The sequence below is a fragment of the Dipodomys spectabilis genome, unplaced genomic scaffold, assembly GCF_019054845.1.
Source record: "Dipodomys spectabilis isolate Male_0828 unplaced genomic scaffold, ASM1905484v1 ptg000085l, whole genome shotgun sequence".
In the NCBI taxonomy this organism is placed as follows: Eukaryota; Metazoa; Chordata; class Mammalia; order Rodentia; family Heteromyidae; genus Dipodomys; species Dipodomys spectabilis.
The window spans coordinates 6,644,638-6,661,760 of record NW_024870762.1 but is presented as its reverse complement, the minus strand read 5'-3'; the positions used below and the strand labels follow the sequence as shown (position 1 = coordinate 6,661,760).

The 17,123-nt window shown below is 49.2% G+C and overlaps 3 protein-coding genes across 6 annotated transcripts; 2 read left to right on the top strand and 1 right to left on the bottom strand.

Annotated features, from left to right (window-relative positions):
- The first annotated feature begins 37 nt into the window (after positions 1-37).
- On the top strand, positions 38-4,867 carry Polr1h (RNA polymerase I subunit H). 3 transcript variants are annotated; one of them, XM_042684201.1, is made up of 5 exons: positions 38-132; positions 261-416; positions 807-907; positions 1,705-1,814; positions 4,648-4,867. In XM_042684201.1, the coding sequence occupies exons 2-5, from the start codon at positions 272-274 to the stop codon at positions 4,670-4,672; spliced, it is 381 nt and encodes a 126-aa protein (XP_042540135.1). In that variant the 5' UTR covers positions 38-132; positions 261-271; the 3' UTR covers positions 4,673-4,867. The 3 variants fall into 3 exon arrangements, with proteins under 3 accessions (XP_042540135.1, XP_042540134.1, XP_042540137.1); XM_042684200.1 differs by having other exon boundaries at positions 38-136; XM_042684203.1 differs by having other exon boundaries at positions 45-123.
- Positions 4,868-6,757: 1,890 nt separating this feature from the next.
- Ppp1r11 (protein phosphatase 1 regulatory inhibitor subunit 11) lies at positions 6,758-10,982 on the top strand. Its single transcript, XM_042684273.1, has 3 exons — positions 6,758-7,033; positions 8,112-8,220; positions 9,767-10,982. The coding sequence occupies exons 1-3, from the start codon at positions 6,965-6,967 to the stop codon at positions 9,967-9,969; spliced, it is 381 nt and encodes a 126-aa protein (XP_042540207.1). The 5' UTR covers positions 6,758-6,964; the 3' UTR covers positions 9,970-10,982.
- Positions 10,983-11,660: 678 nt separating this feature from the next.
- On the bottom strand, positions 11,661-16,907 carry Rnf39 (ring finger protein 39). Of its 2 annotated transcripts, XM_042684292.1 has the most exons (5): positions 16,411-16,907; positions 14,512-14,534; positions 14,139-14,230; positions 11,948-12,264; positions 11,661-11,773 (listed from the first exon to the last, which is right to left on the bottom strand). In XM_042684292.1, exons 1-5 carry the CDS (start codon positions 16,771-16,773, stop codon positions 11,684-11,686), a joined length of 885 nt encoding a protein of 294 aa, XP_042540226.1. In that variant the 5' UTR covers positions 16,774-16,907; the 3' UTR covers positions 11,661-11,683. The 2 variants fall into 2 exon arrangements, with proteins under 2 accessions (XP_042540226.1, XP_042540225.1); XM_042684291.1 differs by having other exon boundaries at positions 11,661-12,264.
- Between the last annotated feature and the right edge of the window lie 216 nt (positions 16,908-17,123).

The following is a 17,123-nucleotide window of genomic DNA, read 5'->3' as shown; positions in this document are numbered from 1 at the left end:
GCGCTCGCTGCTCCTCCGCCGGCGCCGAGCGGACGCTCTAGCCCACCGAGTCGGTCGTCGCTTCTCCAGCTGGCCACCGGCCGGCTTTTGGTTGGGCAAGTTTCCGGCTCTTTGGTCCCAGAGGCGGGAGCTGTAGGTGAGGGGGGGTCCTTGGGTTATCTAAGCCTAACTCCTAGGACCGAGTAGGAATGTTCCTGGAGTCGGGAGGTTCCCCTCCCTTCCATCCCCCCCCCACCTATAAACTTGGTGTTCTCTTCCAGCCCCTGACCTCATGGCGGCCATGAATTTGGCCAGCACTTGCTCCAGCTTCCAGTCAGACTTGGATTTCTGTCCAGAGTGCGGCTCGGTCCTGCCCTTGCCTGGGACTCAGGATGCGGTCATCTGTACACGCTGTGGCTTCTCCGTCAACGTGCGGGGTGAGAGGTCACGGCGGGGTCCCGCAGTGGAAGGCTTGGGATGGAAGGGCTGGGGGGTGGGGGGCGTGGAGAACTCTAAAATCGGGTGGGTTGGGAGGGGAGGCCCTAGCGCAGAAACCCAACACTGGTATATTTGGTTTAAAGGAAAAAGCAAGCAAAAACTGAAGGGTAGGGTGCGAGAGTGCCCGGCCTCACCGGGAGGGCTTTGCGGCTATTAGTTGCCACTGTTGTTTTCACTATGTTTTTAATAACTTTTTGGTGGGGGAGGTCGGTCGTGGGGCTTGAACTCTGGGCCTGGGCGCTGTCCCTGCGCTCTTCAGCTCAAGGCAAGCGCTCTACCACTTGAGCCACAGCGCCACTCCCATCACTATGTTTTTACTGCCCAGGTAGACTTCGAAGGGAAGGTGGTGAAGACCTCAGTTGTTTTCCATAACCTGGGGAATGTCAAGCCTATGTCAATGGAGGAAGGACCTGAGTCGCAGGGACCAGTAGTAAGTTAATGAGATCAAGAACTGACTCCAGAGCCGGGAGGGCGCCGGTGGCTCACGCCTGTAATCCTAGCTACTCAGGAGGCTGAGAACTGAGGATCATGGTTCAAAGCCAGCCCAGGCAGGAAAGTCCGTGAGACTCCATAAAGAAGGTGGAGAAAAAATGACGTGGGGTGGTGATGGTGGCGGTGGTGGTGGCGGTGATTACAGAGATTCCACGAGGGAAAGGGGGAGTCTTCAAAGGGATGTGATAACCTGATTTTGGGGGGGGGGGGCAGGGGAGTCGGTTGTGGGGCTTCAACTCTGGGCGCTGCCCCTAGCTCTTCAGCTCAAGACTAGTGCTCTATTACTTGAGCTACAGCGCCGCTTCCGGTGGTTAATTGGAGAAGAGTCTCACAGACTTTCCGGCCCAGGCTGGCTTTGAACCGTGATTCTCAGATCTCAGTCTCCTGAGTAGTGATAGTCTGATTCTTTTTTTTTTTTTTTAAATGTGTAGAGCTGGCCGAGTGGAGGTGGCTCATGCCTGTAATTCTAGCTACTCAGGAGGCTGAGATCTAAGGATCCTGGTTCAAAGCCAGCCCAGGCAGAAAAGTCTCGGAGACTCTTATCTCCAGTAAACTACTCAATAAAGGCCAGACATGGCACAATGGCTCAAGTGGTGGAGCTAGCCTTGAGCATGAAGAAGCTTAGGGACAGCACCCAGGCCCTGAATTCAAGCCCCAGGACCAGAAGGAAAAAAAAAGAAAAAAAAAAGTAGGGGGCTATGACTAGACCTTCCTAATCCACCTGGTTTTTCTTAGGTTGATAGGCGCTGCCCACGATGTGGTAATGAAGGAATGGCCTACCACACCAGACAGATGCGCTCAGCTGATGAAGGGCAAACTGTCTTCTACACCTGTACCAAATGCAAGTTGGTATCCTTTCCCTTCCACTTGTCCCTTCTGTGTGTTTGCTAACTTAAAAAATAAAGTGGCAAGCTGGTGGCTCACGCCTGTAATCCTAGCTACTCAGGAGGCTGAGATCTGAGGATCATGGTTCAAAGCCAGCCTGGGCAGAAAAGTCTGTGAGACTCTGATCTCCAATAAACCACTAGAAAACCAGAAGTGGTGCTGTGGCTCAAGACGTAGAGTGCTCGCCTTAAGCTGAAGAGCTCAGGGACAGCACCCAGGCCCAGAGTTCAAGCCCCACGACCAACAAAAAAATAAAAATTAAAGTGGCAGACTTTTTTGTCAATCTACCACTTGAGCCACATTCTCAGCCCTTTTTTGATTTAGTGTGTGTTGGTCCTGGAGCTTGAATTCAGGGTCTTGATGCTGTCCCTGAGCTTCTTTTGCTCAAGGCTAGCTAGAATCCTACCAGTGGAGCTAGAGCTCCACTTCTGGCTTTTTTAGTAGTTTATTGGAGATAATCTTAGGGACTTTCCGCAGGATGAGGATCCTCAGATCTCAATTTTCTGAGTAGCTTAGATTACAGACGTGAAACACTGGTTCCCCAGCAGATTTAGTTGTTTGTAAGATAGCCTCTTGAGTTTTTGCCTAGGATGGACCTCATATAGGAATCCTGTTGGTAATTGTGATGACAGATGTGTCTCACCACACCCAGCTTCTTTATTGAAATGGGGTCTCCATAATGTTTCACCCAGGCTGGCTTGGATCATCAATCTTCCTCTTTTTTGCATCCTGAGTAGCTGAGATTATAGGCATCACCACCTTCAGTGTGGTCCCATGGGCCTCAAGCATGTTAGGCAAGCACTCTACTACTCAGCTATACCTTGAGCTCTCTTATACTGATCTTGTTTGGGATTTATTAAACTTTCTGAAGCTGAGGTCGATTTATTTTTCTTCACCTTGGGAAAATTATCAGATGTTACCTCATTTAATATTGCCTTGCCAGAAGTAGAGGCTTATGCTTGTTATCCTAGTTATTTAGAAAGCTGAGATTGGAAGAATTGTAGTTTAAGGCCAGATCTCAGTCTTCTCCACCACCAGGACCTTGTTTCCTTTTATTATTAAAAGTATAGTATATACACTAAACATATCAGGCACTAGTGGCTCATGCCTGTAATATTAGCTACTCAAGAGGCTGAGATCTCAGAACTGCAATTTGAAACCAGTGTGGAAAGACAAATCTGAGAGACTCTGATCTTCAGTTAACTGGCAAAAAGCCAGAAGTGAAGGTGTGGCGTAAGTGGTAGAATGCCAGCCTTGAGCAAAACAGCTAAACAATAGTGTGAGGCCTTAACCCCACTAGTGGCGCATACATACACACATATACGCACATGATATTTTCAGTTTAATAATTCTGATAATAGTTTTTATAATGATGATGCTATCTTCTATTTCTGCTGAGTCATTCGGTGATTTTTGATTATCAGAGACTTTTTCTCCCCCCAACTCTCCCGCCAGTCCTGGGTCTTAAACTCAGGGCCTGGGTACTGTCCCTGAGCTCTTTAGCTCAAGGCCAGCACTCTACACTTGAGTCACAGCGCCACTTCTCTTTTTTTTGAGTAGTTTATTGGAAATAAGAGTATCACAGACTTTCCTGCCCAGGCTGGCTTTGAACTGTGATCCTCAGATTTCAGCCTCCTGAGTAGCTAGAATTACAGGCCACTTTTTTTTTTTTTTTTAAATGAGACAGTCTATGTAACCTATGTTGGATTTAAACCCTGGATCCTCCTCCCTCTATGTTGGACTTAAATTCCAGATCCTCCTGCCTCTACTTCTGGGGTGCTAGGATAACAGACATTTGCCAAAATGCCCAGATCAGCATTTCCAGGTTTCACATTTCACATCATTTTTAACCACTGTAAAGATTACCTTTACTTTCTTTACCCCCCTTTTACCTTTTCAACACCTCCCCCTTCCTGGTCCTGGAGCTGAACCCATGGCCTAGGCACTGCCCTTGAGCCTCTCTGTGTTCAAGGTGTAGCACTCTACCACTTGAGCCACAATACCATTTCCAGCTTTTTCTGTTTATGTGGTACTGAGGAATCAAACCCAGGGCTTCATGCATGCTAGGCAAGCACTCTACCACTGAACCACATTCCCAGCCCTATCTTTACTTTCTTACCATACCGTTAATGTTTTAAAAATATTTAGTTAGGTAAATCTTTCAAGAATATTTTCCAGTCTCTGCTTAATTTTTTTTTAACATTTTATGAGCAGATTTTTGATATATGAAAAAAGATTTTTGTTGTTGTTGTTGTACAAAGCTAGGGATAGCTCTGTACATGCAAAGCCCACTTTCTGCCACTGAGATACACATTCTGCCTGAAGGTTTTTATTTATTTTATTTATTTATTTTGTCCGTCATGGGGCTTGAACTCTGGGCCTGGGCACTGTCCCTCAGCTCTTCAGCTCAAGGCTAGCGCTCTACCACTTGAGCTACCGTGCCACTTCGGTTTTCTGGTGGTTTATTGGAGATAGGAGTCTCACCGTCTTTCCTGCCCGGGCTGGCTTTGAACAGCAATGCTCAGATCTCAGCCTCCTGAGTAGCCAGGATTACAGGTGTGAGCCACCAGCGCCCAGCAGGTTTTTATTTTTATTTTGGGGGAGACAATGGCTTTGAGATCACTATTCTGTTCCTCTACTTTCTGAGATTTTGAGATTTTTTTTTTAAATTAAATTCAGTTTAGCCTTTAAAAAAATATAAGTCCTTCCTTGGTTATATTGCTGAGTAGTTTATTTACACTGCTAGAAGCTCTTCCTTTGCTTGAATATAACAACTCCTTTTTTTCTCCATAGGTTTCAGGAAAAGGAAGACTCTTGATCTGTTTTTCTGGACAAGTCAACAATACCTCCTCCTCTTTAGAAGGTGAAGGTGTTATTCCTAGGTACCTCATCCATCCTCTTTGGTTGCTCACAAAGAAGTGTTTGGCTCATCATGTGGATACTACCATTGTCCCCAAAGGACTCTTACCCCTAGTCGAGTTTATTAAAATTATATATTTTTATAAAACCTTGACATGTTATTTACAATCTTATTCTAAGAGGAATTTAAATGAACTTGCAGAGAAATGCTTGTGAAGAAAAAAAAAAGGCCACAATGACAAAATCATAGAGCCAGAAATGAAGCTCATATGAAAAAGAAATGATCACCTATTTGATGCTAACACTGTCTAAATCTGGTTCCTGAATGAAGGAAATAAAAATTGGGAGTTTGACAACAGAGTCAACATAATGTTGACCAGATCCATTGGTATATAAATTTAGACCAAAAAAAAAAAAAACCCAGATATTAAGAGATAAAATTATAGTATAACTGTAGGTGGGCTTGCCTAGCATTCATGAAGCCCTGGGTTTGATTCTTCAGTACCACATAAACATAAAAAGCTGGAAACGGTCTGTGGCTCATTGGTAAGCTAGCCTTGAGCAAAAGAAGCTCCAGGACAGTGCCTAGGCCCTGAGTTGTTGAATCCTTCCTTCCTTCCTCATGGGCCTGAACTCTGGCCTGGGCGCTGTCCCTCAGCTCTTCACCTCAAGGCTAGTTCTCTACCACTTGAGCCACAGTGCCACTTTCAGCTTTTTCTGCTTATATGGTGGTGAGGAATTGAACCCAGGGCCTCATGCATGCGAGGCAAGCACTCTACCACGAGCAACCTTCGCAGCCCCAAATTTTCTTGATTTGAACTTCTATTTTCTTTTTGGCTTAGAACTCAAGGCCTTATGTGCTAGGCAAACACTTTACTGTTTGAACCACTTCCCAAACCCCTACATCAAAAGCATTTTAGAGGAACAATGAGAACATAATCAAGTTCTGATTCTAGGAATCACTATTTCTGATTTATTTTGCTTAAATGGAATTAATGAGTATCTTGGAATTGCATGGCCTATATAGTTCTCAAACATAATCTCTTGTTTGACACCCTCCCCCCCCCCCCCCCCCACACTACAACTAGTAGAGATGGGAAGGGCAGTCTTCCTCACTACATTTAACTGTTCTGACATTTGGCTTTCCTAACCCAATCCCCAAATTTAAAACATTTTTTTACTCCACTTTATACCTTCCAGTCACTTGAGCTATGTCCTAATCCAGTGGGTTTTGTTTTTGTTTTTTGAGATAGGATCACCCTAACAGCTGGGACTTTCCCTTTCTTTACCTCCTTCCCTTTTTTTTTTAATACTAGAGCTTAAACTCAGGGCCTGGGTAATGTCCTTTGGGTTTTTTTCTGCTTAAGGCTGGCTAGTGCTTTATCACTTGAGCCATAGCTACATTTCTGGCTTTCTGCTAGCTAATTGGAGATCATTCTCACTGACTTTCCTGCCTGGGCTGGCTTTAAATCGTGATCCTCAGATGTCAGCCTCCTGAATAGCTAGAGGTGAGAGCCACAAGCGCATGGCTGTATAGTGCATTTTCAATATAGTGTCTAGTGAGTAACAATGGTGCATTTGTTTGCCCTTTGTCTATTTCTGAGCCCCTCTTACCCTCCTAAAAAGATAAACAAGATGAAAAAACCAGCAACAAAGAAAGGAAGTTTTCCGCTTTCTGGAGTTCATTTTAATAAAGTTTATATGCTCAGATGCACATAGTCATTGTGCTTTTCTGTTCCTCTTCTAAGAGTACCTCTTTTGATCTGTGTCGTGTAGACTTTGGTTCTTAATGACAACTGCTCCCAGGTCCCGTTCTCACGAAAGAGACCCAGATGTAACAACAAGGATATAGGCCTTGGTCGTCATCCAGTCTCCATGATACCCATTTCCCCACGCAGGGTTAAGGACCAGGAGCTTGGCTCAGCTACTGCGGCGCTTGCGCGCTGCCGTATTACGGCGGAACCAAGCCAGTGACGCCTGCGCCGTAACGCATTCGGAACTGCGGAAGTTGATTCGGGGGACTGCAGAATGCGTCACACCCGGAAGTGCAAAGCCGGAAGTGGAATTAGGTTATTCCCCAGGGGTGGGGAAACAAGAGGCCCTGTAGGAGGGGGAGAAAAAAAAAAAAAAGGCAGAAGATCCTGGCTACTACTGTGATCCGGATACCGATTCTTTTAGAACTCAGAGAACAGCAAAAGGGAAGGGTGTCTTATCCCCCTTCCTCCCCTCCTCCCTCTTCTCAGCCCTAGCCATGGCTGAGGCAGGGGCTGGGCTGAGTGAGACCGTCACTGAGACAACGGTTACCGTGACAACCGAGCCCGTGAGAAAGGCGGGGGGGGGGGGGTGGTACTGTTGGGGGTCTGGAAGATACCCTTCCAGGAGGGAGGGGACAGGGCTCTGGAAAGTTGTTGGGGGGCCTGGGCGTCTGGGAGGAGTGGGGGTGACTGTCGGGTTGGGAATGATCTCAAGGGACAGGAGATGTTTTGAGTGGCAGACATCGTACTAGTGGCTGATCCTGGAGTCCGTAGTAGGGAGTTAGAGTTGGGTTGTAGATGTTGTTGCTTGGTGTGGTGGTCTGTTTAAGTAATAAAGGGAAATTGAGGGTTAAGGACCTAGAATGGTACTGGGAGGAAATGAAAGGCTGCGTGGGAAAGCTTAGAGGCCAGCAATGGAGGAATTTGCCCAGAAGCATAGATAATTGAATGGATGTCCACGAGAGTAGAGGGAATGGGAGGACCAAATAAGAAGATAGCATTTTGAAACATTAAAGAGGGGATATCCAAGTGGGAAATTGCTTTCAAAGGCAGAAAATTGCATTTGGGTTTAATAATGTGTGGATTCAGGGCATTTCATAGTTTAGAAGTAATTGTTACTGGAAATGCCAGGGTGTTAGGGAAAAGACAGATATTAGGGAAGGGCTAGGTTTGAAGATGAGAGAGATAAAGATAAAGCTTTCTTTTTATTTTGTAGGTTTTTTTTCTTGTTTTTGTTTTGCAGACTTGTGCCACTAAGCTTGGCAAGGTTTTTGTTTGTTTGTTTAATGTGAAAAGGAATAGAGGAGGTCTTGAAAAAGAAAAGGAGGTCAAAGATGAGTTACTGGGACTGAGAAAATCATTTTCATGATTAATACCACCAAGGATGATGGAGGGAAGAAATGGAGAAATATAGAAAATTATATTTTCCTTTGAAGATTTGCTGGGACCTTCCCTATGTTAGGAATTGTGTCTTTTCAATAATAAGTAATAGTCAAGGATTTGCTGCAGTTAAAGGCCTATCCTATTTTTGTCATCTCTCAGCACTTGGCTCTTCTGCTGCTGTATCATCTGGTGGTACTGGGGAAGTAATATAGGAGGAAATAGGAAAGATCTGTAGGAACAAAACACCTCTTAACCTTCTAGGAGAACCGGAGTCTAACCATCAAACTTCGTAAACGGAAGCCAGAGAAAAAAGTAGAATGGTCAAGTGACACTGTGGACAATGAACATATGGGGCGTCGTTCATCAAAATGTGAGTAAATTGTGGGCCCCCAGTATCCCTAGAGTTCTGATTTGCTTCTATATATCTTCTGCTTTCTCATGTTCACTGGGCTTCCAGTCATTTTCTTAGTGGTTTTCTTAGCACTTCACAGGAAAAAAAAAGAGATTAAAGTTGGAGAGAAGAATGGTAGAGCTAGAAGGCCTGATAACTAGGAGGTATCAGAATGAGAAAAGTAGAGCTTCATTCTTGGCTTTTCTAGCAGAGTAAAGTGGATGAGAGCCTGAGTTTCTGGTAAGGGGAGGGAATGCTGAAGAAGATAGAACCTGGAAGATGAGAGGAGACAGTGATAAAAGGAATTTTCAGAGATCCAGTGGGAATTGAACTGACTGAACTTCTTTCTCTTTTCTTTCTTTTTTTCTCTTTCTCTCTCTTTCCTTCCTTCCTTCCTTCCTTTCTTTCTTTCTTTCTTTCTTTCTTTCTGTCTGTCTGTCTGTCTGTCTGTCTGTCTGCCTTTTTCTCTCTTTCTTGTGTTGTTGGTTGTGATGGTTGAATTCAGGGCCTGGGCACAATCCCTGAGCTCCTTTGCTCAAGGCTAGCACTCTACCACTTTGAGCCTCAGCTCCACTTCTAGTTTTGTTTTTTTTTTTTTTGTTTATTTTTTGTCTGTCATGGGGCTTGAACTCTGAGCCTGGGCGCTGTCCCTGAGCTTTTCGACTCAAGCCAAGAGCTCTACCACTTGAGCCACAGTGCCACTTCCAGTTTTCTGGTAGTTAATTGGAGATAAGAGTCTCACAGACTTTCCTGCCTGGGCTGGCTTTGAACCACGATCCTCAGATCTCAGCCTCCTGAGTAGCTAGGATTACAGGTATGAGCCATGGGTGCCTGGCCACTTCCAGGTTTTTGGGTGGTTAATTGGACATAAGAGTCTCAACAGAGGCTTTTCCACTCAGGTTTGCTGAGATCCTCAGATCTCAGTCTTCTTTTTTTGGGGGGGGAGGTCTGGTCATGGGGCCTGAACTCTGGGCCTGGGCACTGTCCCTCAGCTCTTCAGCTCAAGGCTAGCGCTCTAGCGCTTGAACCACAGCGCCACTTCCAGCTTTTTTCTGTTTGCTTATGTGGTGCTGAGGAATTGAACCCAGGGCCTCATGCATGCAAGGCAAGCACTCTACCACTGAGCCACCTTCTCAGCCCCGATCTCAGCTTTCTGAGTAGCTAGGATTACAGGCCTGAGCCACCAGCATCCAGCCAGCCTTCTTGCCTGCCTTTTTCTCTTCCTTCTTTCCTTCTTTCCTTCCTTCCTTCCTTCCTTCTTTCCTTCCTTCCTTCCCTTTCTTTCTTTCTCTCCCTTCCTTCCTTCCTTCCTTTTTTTTTTTTTTTTGGCAAGGTTTTGCTATATATAGTCCAGGAGGGCTTAGAAGTCACCCTGTATGACCCAGGCTGCCTTCACACACACTAGTCTTCCTACCTTACTCAGCCTCCTGAGTGCTGGGATTATTAGGATGTATCACCATGCCTGGCTCTTAACTAAACATCTATTCTTCCTCTTTTTTAACTGAGCTCCTCCCTCCAAATCCAGGCTGCTGTATTTATGAAAAACCTCGGGCCTTCGGTGAAAGCTCCACTGAAAGTGAAGAGGAGGAAGAGGAAGGCTGTGGTCATACACACTGTGTACGGGGCCATCGAAAAGGACGGCGTCCTACAACTCCAGGAGCGACCCCTACGACCCCTCCTCAGCCTCCTGACCCCTCCCAGCCTCCTCCAGGGCCAATGCAGCACTAAATTCCTCTCCCCTACCATTCCTGTGTCTGTCTGGCCCTGAATGTATCCATGTGGCTACCTGAAACTAAACCCTTGGTTTGATCCCTACTCTAGCCCCCTCCTTCCCTCTCTGTCTGATAGGGAGAAGAGAAAGAGGAGGCTGGACAGAGATCCTAGAATCCTGACTTGCTGCTATTCCAGAACCCAGGCCTTTGGGTTCCCTTAGCCCTCATTTCAGCCCCTTTACCCCCCAGTTCCCCTTGTAGGGATCTAGGCATCTTGGTCCCAATCTCTTCCCTTTATTTTCACTGCCAAACTGCCTGTCCTGGGATCCAGTTATCTTGGCCCCCTGCACTGTCGACTTGAGTCCAAACACTGAAATTGGGTTTTCAATGATCCCAGCTTTCACTGCCAGGGTCCCAGTCAGATTCCAGGCAATTTTGCCCCAGCTATGCTTGTTAATCCTGGCTTAGATATCTTCCATTTATACACATATATAGTCTAATTTTTAGTCCTTGCCTGTGGGATATGAGAATTTAAGGGAGACCACAGGGCTCCCAGCACTTCCCCTGCCGATCCGTTCTGCCCTTAAAAGGAGTCTGTAGAGAGGTCTTTGCCAGTCATTCACACCTCTGATGGAAAGTGGAACAGGAAATAGTCTTGTCATCTCTCCCCACCCTAGTCATTTGCCAGGAACCCTAGGGTTCCTAGGCTTAAGACTTGAGTAAAGGATTTTCTCAGCCTTTAGTCGTTCAGCTTCAGAGACATCTAGTACAGCTCCACAGCCTGGGTCAGTGGGAGAGGAAAGCAATGGGAGACAGCAAAGAGAAGGGGCATACTGTACTGCTACCCCATCCTTCCTAAGCTTTGATGTCTCCACTAACCCAAAGGGTGGGCTGCCTCAGCCCTCCCTACACCTGGTTATCATTTCCCAGGCCTCTTGCCATGCACAGTTGCAGAGATCAGTCAGATCTTTACCACCACTGAGATCTCATTTATTGCCACAAATGCACAAAATAAATAACCCAACATCACAAAACGTGTTAAATACGGGCCCATTTATACATACGGGGAAAGAGAGTATGTACAAGGATGTCTCTGTCATTCCCAGGTTGAGGAGAGGGGAGGTAGCACCATTGAGTGGTTCCTTTATGTGCAGGGGACAGTTTTAAGAGGATATTTTTTTTAAATGGGAAAAGGCTATGTGAGTAAATAGTCACGGAAGAGTTACTAAGTAGAGCTGGCTTGCATGTATGTGTGTGTGCGCACGCGTGTATACACACACACACACACACACACACACACACACAGTGTATTTGGCTTCCTAGGGAGGAGGATCTTGTTTCTTGTGGGGAACGTTCAGAGTGGACCAAGACGCTCCAGTCTTCCAGATGTGTAGGAGGCACTGGTCTTATGATGCCAAGAGAGGCAAGGCTTTGGTAGTAAACGTTGGGCTGCTTACCAATACTGATGGGCAGAGTGCCTGATGCCCAACCCAGGCCTGGAATAGTACTGAGAGGGGAGAACTCCTGTGGGAAGTAAAAGGAGTGAGAGCAAAGCTGCAGCTGTGGACACGGAAGGATCTGGAAGCTGGCTGAAGTCATTTGGGGGAGAGTGCGGGTTTGCGGGGGGGGGGGGGGGGCAAGGGCGTGGTCATTTAAATGAGTGGCGATTTCACCACTCAGGAAGCAGCCTTGAGGCTGGCTGGCCAAGCTGGAGCGGGTGCCAGGGGGTCTCAACTTTCTCCTGGCACGATCCGCAGGGGGGCGCGGGGGTCGCAGGTGCACAGCAGGGGGAAGATGCGCTCGCCCAGGGGCCCAGGCGCCTGGAAGGCAAACAGCAGGTCCAGCGAGCGGCCGTCGTAGAAGGCCACGCGGCCCCGCTCCCAGTCCAAGTCCACGCGGATGCGCCGCGGCGGGGGGCCCGCGCCGCCCAGCAGGGTGGGCTCGGGTGCGGTGAGGGCCCACAGGCGCCCGCCGCGGCCCTCCACGGCCCACACGGCCTCCGCCGGGCACAGCCGGATGCGGCCCTTGCGTTGCACCGACTCCCCAGCCGCGCCCACGGCGTAGCGGCTCTCCCCATCCTCTTCGTCCTCTCCGGAGGAGTCTCTGCCGGAGGCGGTCTCCGCGGTCTCCACCTCCCAGCAGTGGCGGCCGGCCCCGAAGCCCTGGGCGCCCAGCACGGCCGGGAGCTGATCGAAGCGCGCGGGGCCGTCCAGGGGCGCGGGCGTCCCCGGCGGCGCCAGGCGCACGCTGCGGCGGTCGGTGGAAACCAGCAGGCGGCGGTGGGCGGTGCCCGGGTCCAGGGTCAGGTCGGCTGCAGAGGAGGAGGCAGTGTGAGGGCGGTTTCCGAGTCTGGAGCCGGGTCGGGCGGAGAATAGGCCATCGAGGGCACAACCTAGGCACCAACTCAGAAGGCAGCCACGAAAGGGATCAGGCCTGCGCGCTGATGCACCCCCGTGGATTTGAACATGGGGAGGGATGGTGGCGGCTGTTTTGTAGTATTGGAGGAGGAGAAGGAGGAGGAGAACTAATACTTCAATCGGCTGCATCTGGGGTGGGGCGTGGGAGCTGGGTCAGCAGGATGGGGAAGGTGGAACTCAATAAAAGACTGATACCTGATACCGGAACCCCAAGTGACGGAGGGGAGGGGCACTCGGAGGAATCCAAGACATCCTGCAAAACCAGCCCACCCACCTTCGGGCACAGGTGGTGGTAGACTGGCTTATTTCTCCCAGGGGCATGGGGTAGAGAAGAAAGTAGAGATAGCCAAAGGGACCTGTGTGTATGGAGTGCTTTAGGTGGGATGATGGATGACTCTGAGGATAGAATATCTTTGCACAATTTAATAAGGGGTGGAGAGCATCTTCGGGAAGGAGGGGGAAGGGAAGAAATAAATGGGGGGGGGCGATGATGGAGTCCTTGGGACCCTTCTAGACAAGATTGATATAAATGGTGGAAGCTCAGAGATTTCTGAGAGGCAGGCAGGGTCCTGAGCTCCAGAGGTCTGTTTAAGTGTGATTTGCTAGAGGGATATGGGCTGGAATATGAGAAGGTAAGAACAGACATTGTTCTGGCTTAAATTGTGCCTTCACATATGAAAGATGGATTGAAGTACTCCAGTGTCTCTAAATTGACTTTACAGTGTCTTTATAGAGGTAATTAACTTTAAAATGAGGTCATTGGGGGTGTTCCTAATACCTTATAAAAAGGGGAAATTTGAACAGAGACAAATGCACACACAGGGAAGACCATGACAACGTGAAGAGCATCTATAAGCTAAGACACTGAGAAGCTGCCAGAAGCTAGAGAAAGGCATAGAACTGACTCCTCCTTAGTCTCAGAAGGAGTCAATACTGTTGATACCTGGATTTCAGATTTCTACTTCTAGACTCTGAGATGATAGATATCTATGCCAGTGGGGTGCTTGTGGCTCATGTCTGTAATCTTAGTTACTCAAGAGGATCAAGGTTCAAAGCCAGTCCAGACAGGAAAGGTCATGAGGCCCTCATCCAATTACGTAGCAAAAAAAAAGCCAAATATGGAGCTGTGACTCAAGTGGTAGAGCAGCAGCCTTTATTTTAAAAAGGGAGGGGGGGGGGCTGGGAATGTGGCTAGAGTGCTTGCCTAGCATACATGAAGCCCTAGGTTCCATTTGTCAGTACCACATAAACAGAAAAAGCTGGAAGTGGCGCTGTGTCTCAGGTGGTAGAGTGCTCACCTTGAGCAAAAGAAGCTCAAGGACAGTGCCCAGGCCCTTGAGTTCAACCCGTAGTACCAGCACATAAATAAATAAATCGAATGTCCATACCTGATTGTGTTACTTTGTTATAGTAGTTGTAAGAGCCTAATGCAGACATCAAAAATCATTTTTGAGAGCTAAAATGGAGCAAATTTAGCAATTCTCTCATTTGGTTCCTTTTCTTCCTAATCTGGTGCCTGTGGCTCACAACTATAATCCTAGCTACTCAAGAGGCTGAGATCAGAGGATAGAGGTTTGAAGCCAGCCCGGGCAGAAAAGTCCTTGAGACTCTCATCTCAGATTAAGCACCAAAAAGCTGGAAGTGGAGCTGTGGCTCAAGTGGTAGAATGCAAGTCTTGAGAAAAAAAGAAAAAAAAAAAGCTAAAGGACAGCACTGAGGTTCTGAGTTCCAGCCCCAGGACCAGCAAATACAAAAATCCTTTCCTTACCTGTAAGTCTATGAAGCATGTTTTTGACCACTGGGTAATCTTCAGGGAGATCTTCCTCTGAATTAGATGACTTGGGTCTTGGGACATCAAACCTAGACAGATGAGGAGAAGGGTCAGGAAACCCTTAGACAAATCTCTATCTTCTTCCGATGCCCCTACTCCTTACCCACTTACTTCTCTAGAGCAGGATCATACAAAGTCACACCCCAGCAAACCTGCTTGTAAATGCTGATTTCGAGGTGTGTGTGTGTGTGTGTGTGTGTGTGTGTGTGATAGCAATGTCTACTGCTAGTGTGTGTGTGTGTGTGTGTGTGTGGGAGATAGCAATGTCTACTGCTAGTGGAAAAGAAGAAACAAGAATAGTGGAACTCACCGTCTCCATGTCTTCCTCATATCCTGGGGTGGGGAGAAGAAAACAGAAATGTGAGTGCTGGGTTTATACTGTGAACAGTCCTCCCCTCACCCCAGCCCTGCCCCAGGTGAGCTAAGTAGGTGCTGTCCCCATCACCTCAGTTGGACTCAACTTCTTTCCCTCTATTTTCCTTTTTCCCATTTATTCTCTCTTCTTCCTCTTTTATGACCTTTCCTTGCTCTCATTCCATCCTCACCTTTTCCTCTCATTCCCCTAATTCTACCCCAATGCCTTCTTTTTTATTTTTTACTTTTGGTCTTGGGGCTTGAACTCTGGGCCTGGGCGCTGTCCCTCAGCTCTTCAGCTCGAGGCTAGCACTGTACCACTTGAGCCACAGCACCACTTCCAGTTTTCTGGTGGTTAATTGGAGATAAGAGACTCATGGACTTTCCTGCCTGGGCTGGCTTTGAACTGTGATCCTCAGATCTCAGCCTCCTGAGTAGTGAGGATACAGGCGTGAGCCACCAGCGCCCGGCTCCAATGCTTTCTTTATCCTCTTTATCTTTGTCCTTCTCAATGCCTCTTTCTTGCCTCCAGAGTCATTAACTTTGCACTCCTACCTCGCCATCTGCAATCCTGCCTTTGTCAGTAGCCCCAACCTATCCATCATCCTGAGTATGCCCCAAATGTCCACCCCCTCCTGCACCATCACACAAACACACCCTGAGCCCTTGAACTAAGAGTTGGTACATAAAATCCTTACAATAACGCTGCTTCCTCTCTTGTCATAAAAGCCAGTGGCGTTTATTGGGCTCTTTGTTTTGTGTCTCTCTACCTTGACCAAGGAGGCGGCTGGACTTGGCTGTGTTCCAAGAGGCCCAACAAATCTCAAGGAGACCCACAGGAGCCAGAAGAGGGCGCTGGATTATCTCCTCTCCAAAAACAGGGATCCCCTCCACCCCAACACAGATTCTTCTTCACTGTCTAAGAAGGATGGTTGGAGCAGGCCAGTGCGGTGGGGAGGGGGAGAGAGAGGAAAGGCAACTTGCCTAATTATGCCAATTACACCTAGACTAATTAGGCCTGTGAAGACTTCAAAGGGCGGAAGCAAGACTCAAGACAGGATGAGCTGTTGGGGGCAAGCCAGCCTCAGACGCCTGGGGGTCGCCAAGCAAATGGGGCTGGTCGGTGGCCAAGGAATTTGGTACCGGGAGGAGGGCAGGGTGGGAAAGCAATAAAGCTGGGATGTGGAGGGAAGGCGGAGACCCCAGTGTTTGCTCTGGGGCACCTGGCTTCCACCTGTCACCGCCTCAGCCTGGGGAGCTGGGAGGAGCTGAGAACAACATCACAACAACACCCGGCTTGGCTAGGTTGAGTTCGGGAACCTCCACTCCCACTAAGGGCTGTTTGGATGTGATCCTTGTCCCTCTACGCTTTAGACAGTCGACTTCTTTCCCGCTCTTTCACTACAGCTTTTTCTGCACTCCTTTCTCCAGCCTCTTCCTCTTGGTTCGCTCATCATCCTTCGGGTCCCCTGGCCGTCCTAGCCGGGTCACCAGCTCCCCTCTATCTGCCAGCTCGGCCCTTCCTACACGCAGCCCTGGCTCAGGCTTCTGCGCTTCCCCGCGCACATCACAGGCACCAGAGGTCTCCAGAGATCTCCAACCCGCCTCTCCCTCTCCCAGGCCTCTGTCCAGCCAAGCCCGCCGTGGACCGAGAATCAACTCCTTCCCATGGTGCTTCCAGGCACTTTTGACCTTGAGGACAGCTGGAGACTCGGCTGCTCCCCTCCCCTCCCCACACCTTCTTCTCACCTTGCCCAAAGCCATCACCCAGGGCATGTGTGAGTCTTCCCCTCCACGTCTTTCCCAACATAGCTGGGGATTCACCTAGCCTCCCCCGACCCCGCACCCGCCTCACCTCTCCGTGCGGGTCCAAGCAGCCCATGGTGGGAATGCGGCCTCCTCGGCGTTTCCCCGTGCGGGCCCCAGGCTCCGCCAGCTTCTCCCGCAGCCCACGGCTGATCCGCACCTCCACGGCCAGCCGCACGTTAGACCTCAGGCTGCGGCGGGGACACGGCAGGCCGCAGCAGGGGCAGGCGGTGGGGGGCGCCTCCGCGCCGAGCGCCGACGGGGCCCCCCAGCAGCGGGCCAGGCACGCGCGGCAGAAGCTGTGCTCGCACGCCAGAAGCACTGGATCCTCGAAGGGGCCCCCACACAGCGGACACGTCGCCAGCTGCTCCAAACGCTCCACCAACCCTGGGCCCAGCTCAGGCGCCTCCATGGGAAGCTGGGGTCTGGGCGCCACCCTTTCCGAGACCCCCGCGATCGCGGGCGAGAGCGCAGGTGGCCGGCCGCCCCGACTGCTGGCTGACTCGATGGCCCTCTCTCCGCCTCCCTCATGAACTTTCTGCCTTGGGGATCTGCCTCTCGCTCCAGATAGTCTCGGTCTTGGCGAGTCTCCCCCACCACGTCAGGCTTTATAGGGAGGGAGGCGGCTCTGGCAGGAGGTAAACATCCAGCCTTGCGTAACACCTCAGCTGGTTCTCCCGCTTCCCCCGGTGAAGTTTGGGGAAGGAGGGTGGAGAGAATCTAATACCCAGGTCCTCTCCTAAGAGGTGGTCACTAGGGGGC

Bases quoted from the DNA above. Each gene is read 5' to 3' on its own strand.
- Polr1h (XM_042684201.1), top strand. From the start codon at position 272: ATGGCGGCCATGAATTTGGCCAGCACTTGCTCCAGCTTCCAGTCAGAC. The intron at 908-1,704 runs GTAAGTTAATGA...GGTTTTTCTTAG, and splicing joins CTGAGTCGCAGGGACCAGTA to GTTGATAGGCGCTGCCCACG. The intron at 1,815-4,647 runs GTTGGTATCCTT...TTTTCTCCATAG, and splicing joins TACACCTGTACCAAATGCAA to GTTTCAGGAAAAGGAAGACT.
- Ppp1r11 (XM_042684273.1), top strand. From the start codon at position 6,965: ATGGCTGAGGCAGGGGCTGGGCTGAGTGAGACCGTCACTGAGACAACG. The intron at 7,034-8,111 runs GTGAGAAAGGCG...TTAACCTTCTAG, and splicing joins TTACCGTGACAACCGAGCCC to GAGAACCGGAGTCTAACCAT. The intron at 8,221-9,766 runs GTGAGTAAATTG...CTCCAAATCCAG, and splicing joins GGGGCGTCGTTCATCAAAAT to GCTGCTGTATTTATGAAAAA.
- Rnf39 (XM_042684291.1), bottom strand. From the start codon at position 16,773: ATGGAGGCGCCTGAGCTGGGCCCAGGGTTGGTGGAGCGTTTGGAGCAG. The intron at 14,535-16,410 runs GTGAGGCGGGTG...TCCCCACCCCAG, and splicing joins GCTTGGACCCGCACGGAGAG to GATATGAGGAAGACATGGAG. The intron at 12,265-14,138 runs GTAAGGAAAGGA...CCTCCTCTGCAG, and splicing joins CATGCTTCATAGACTTACAG to CCGACCTGACCCTGGACCCG.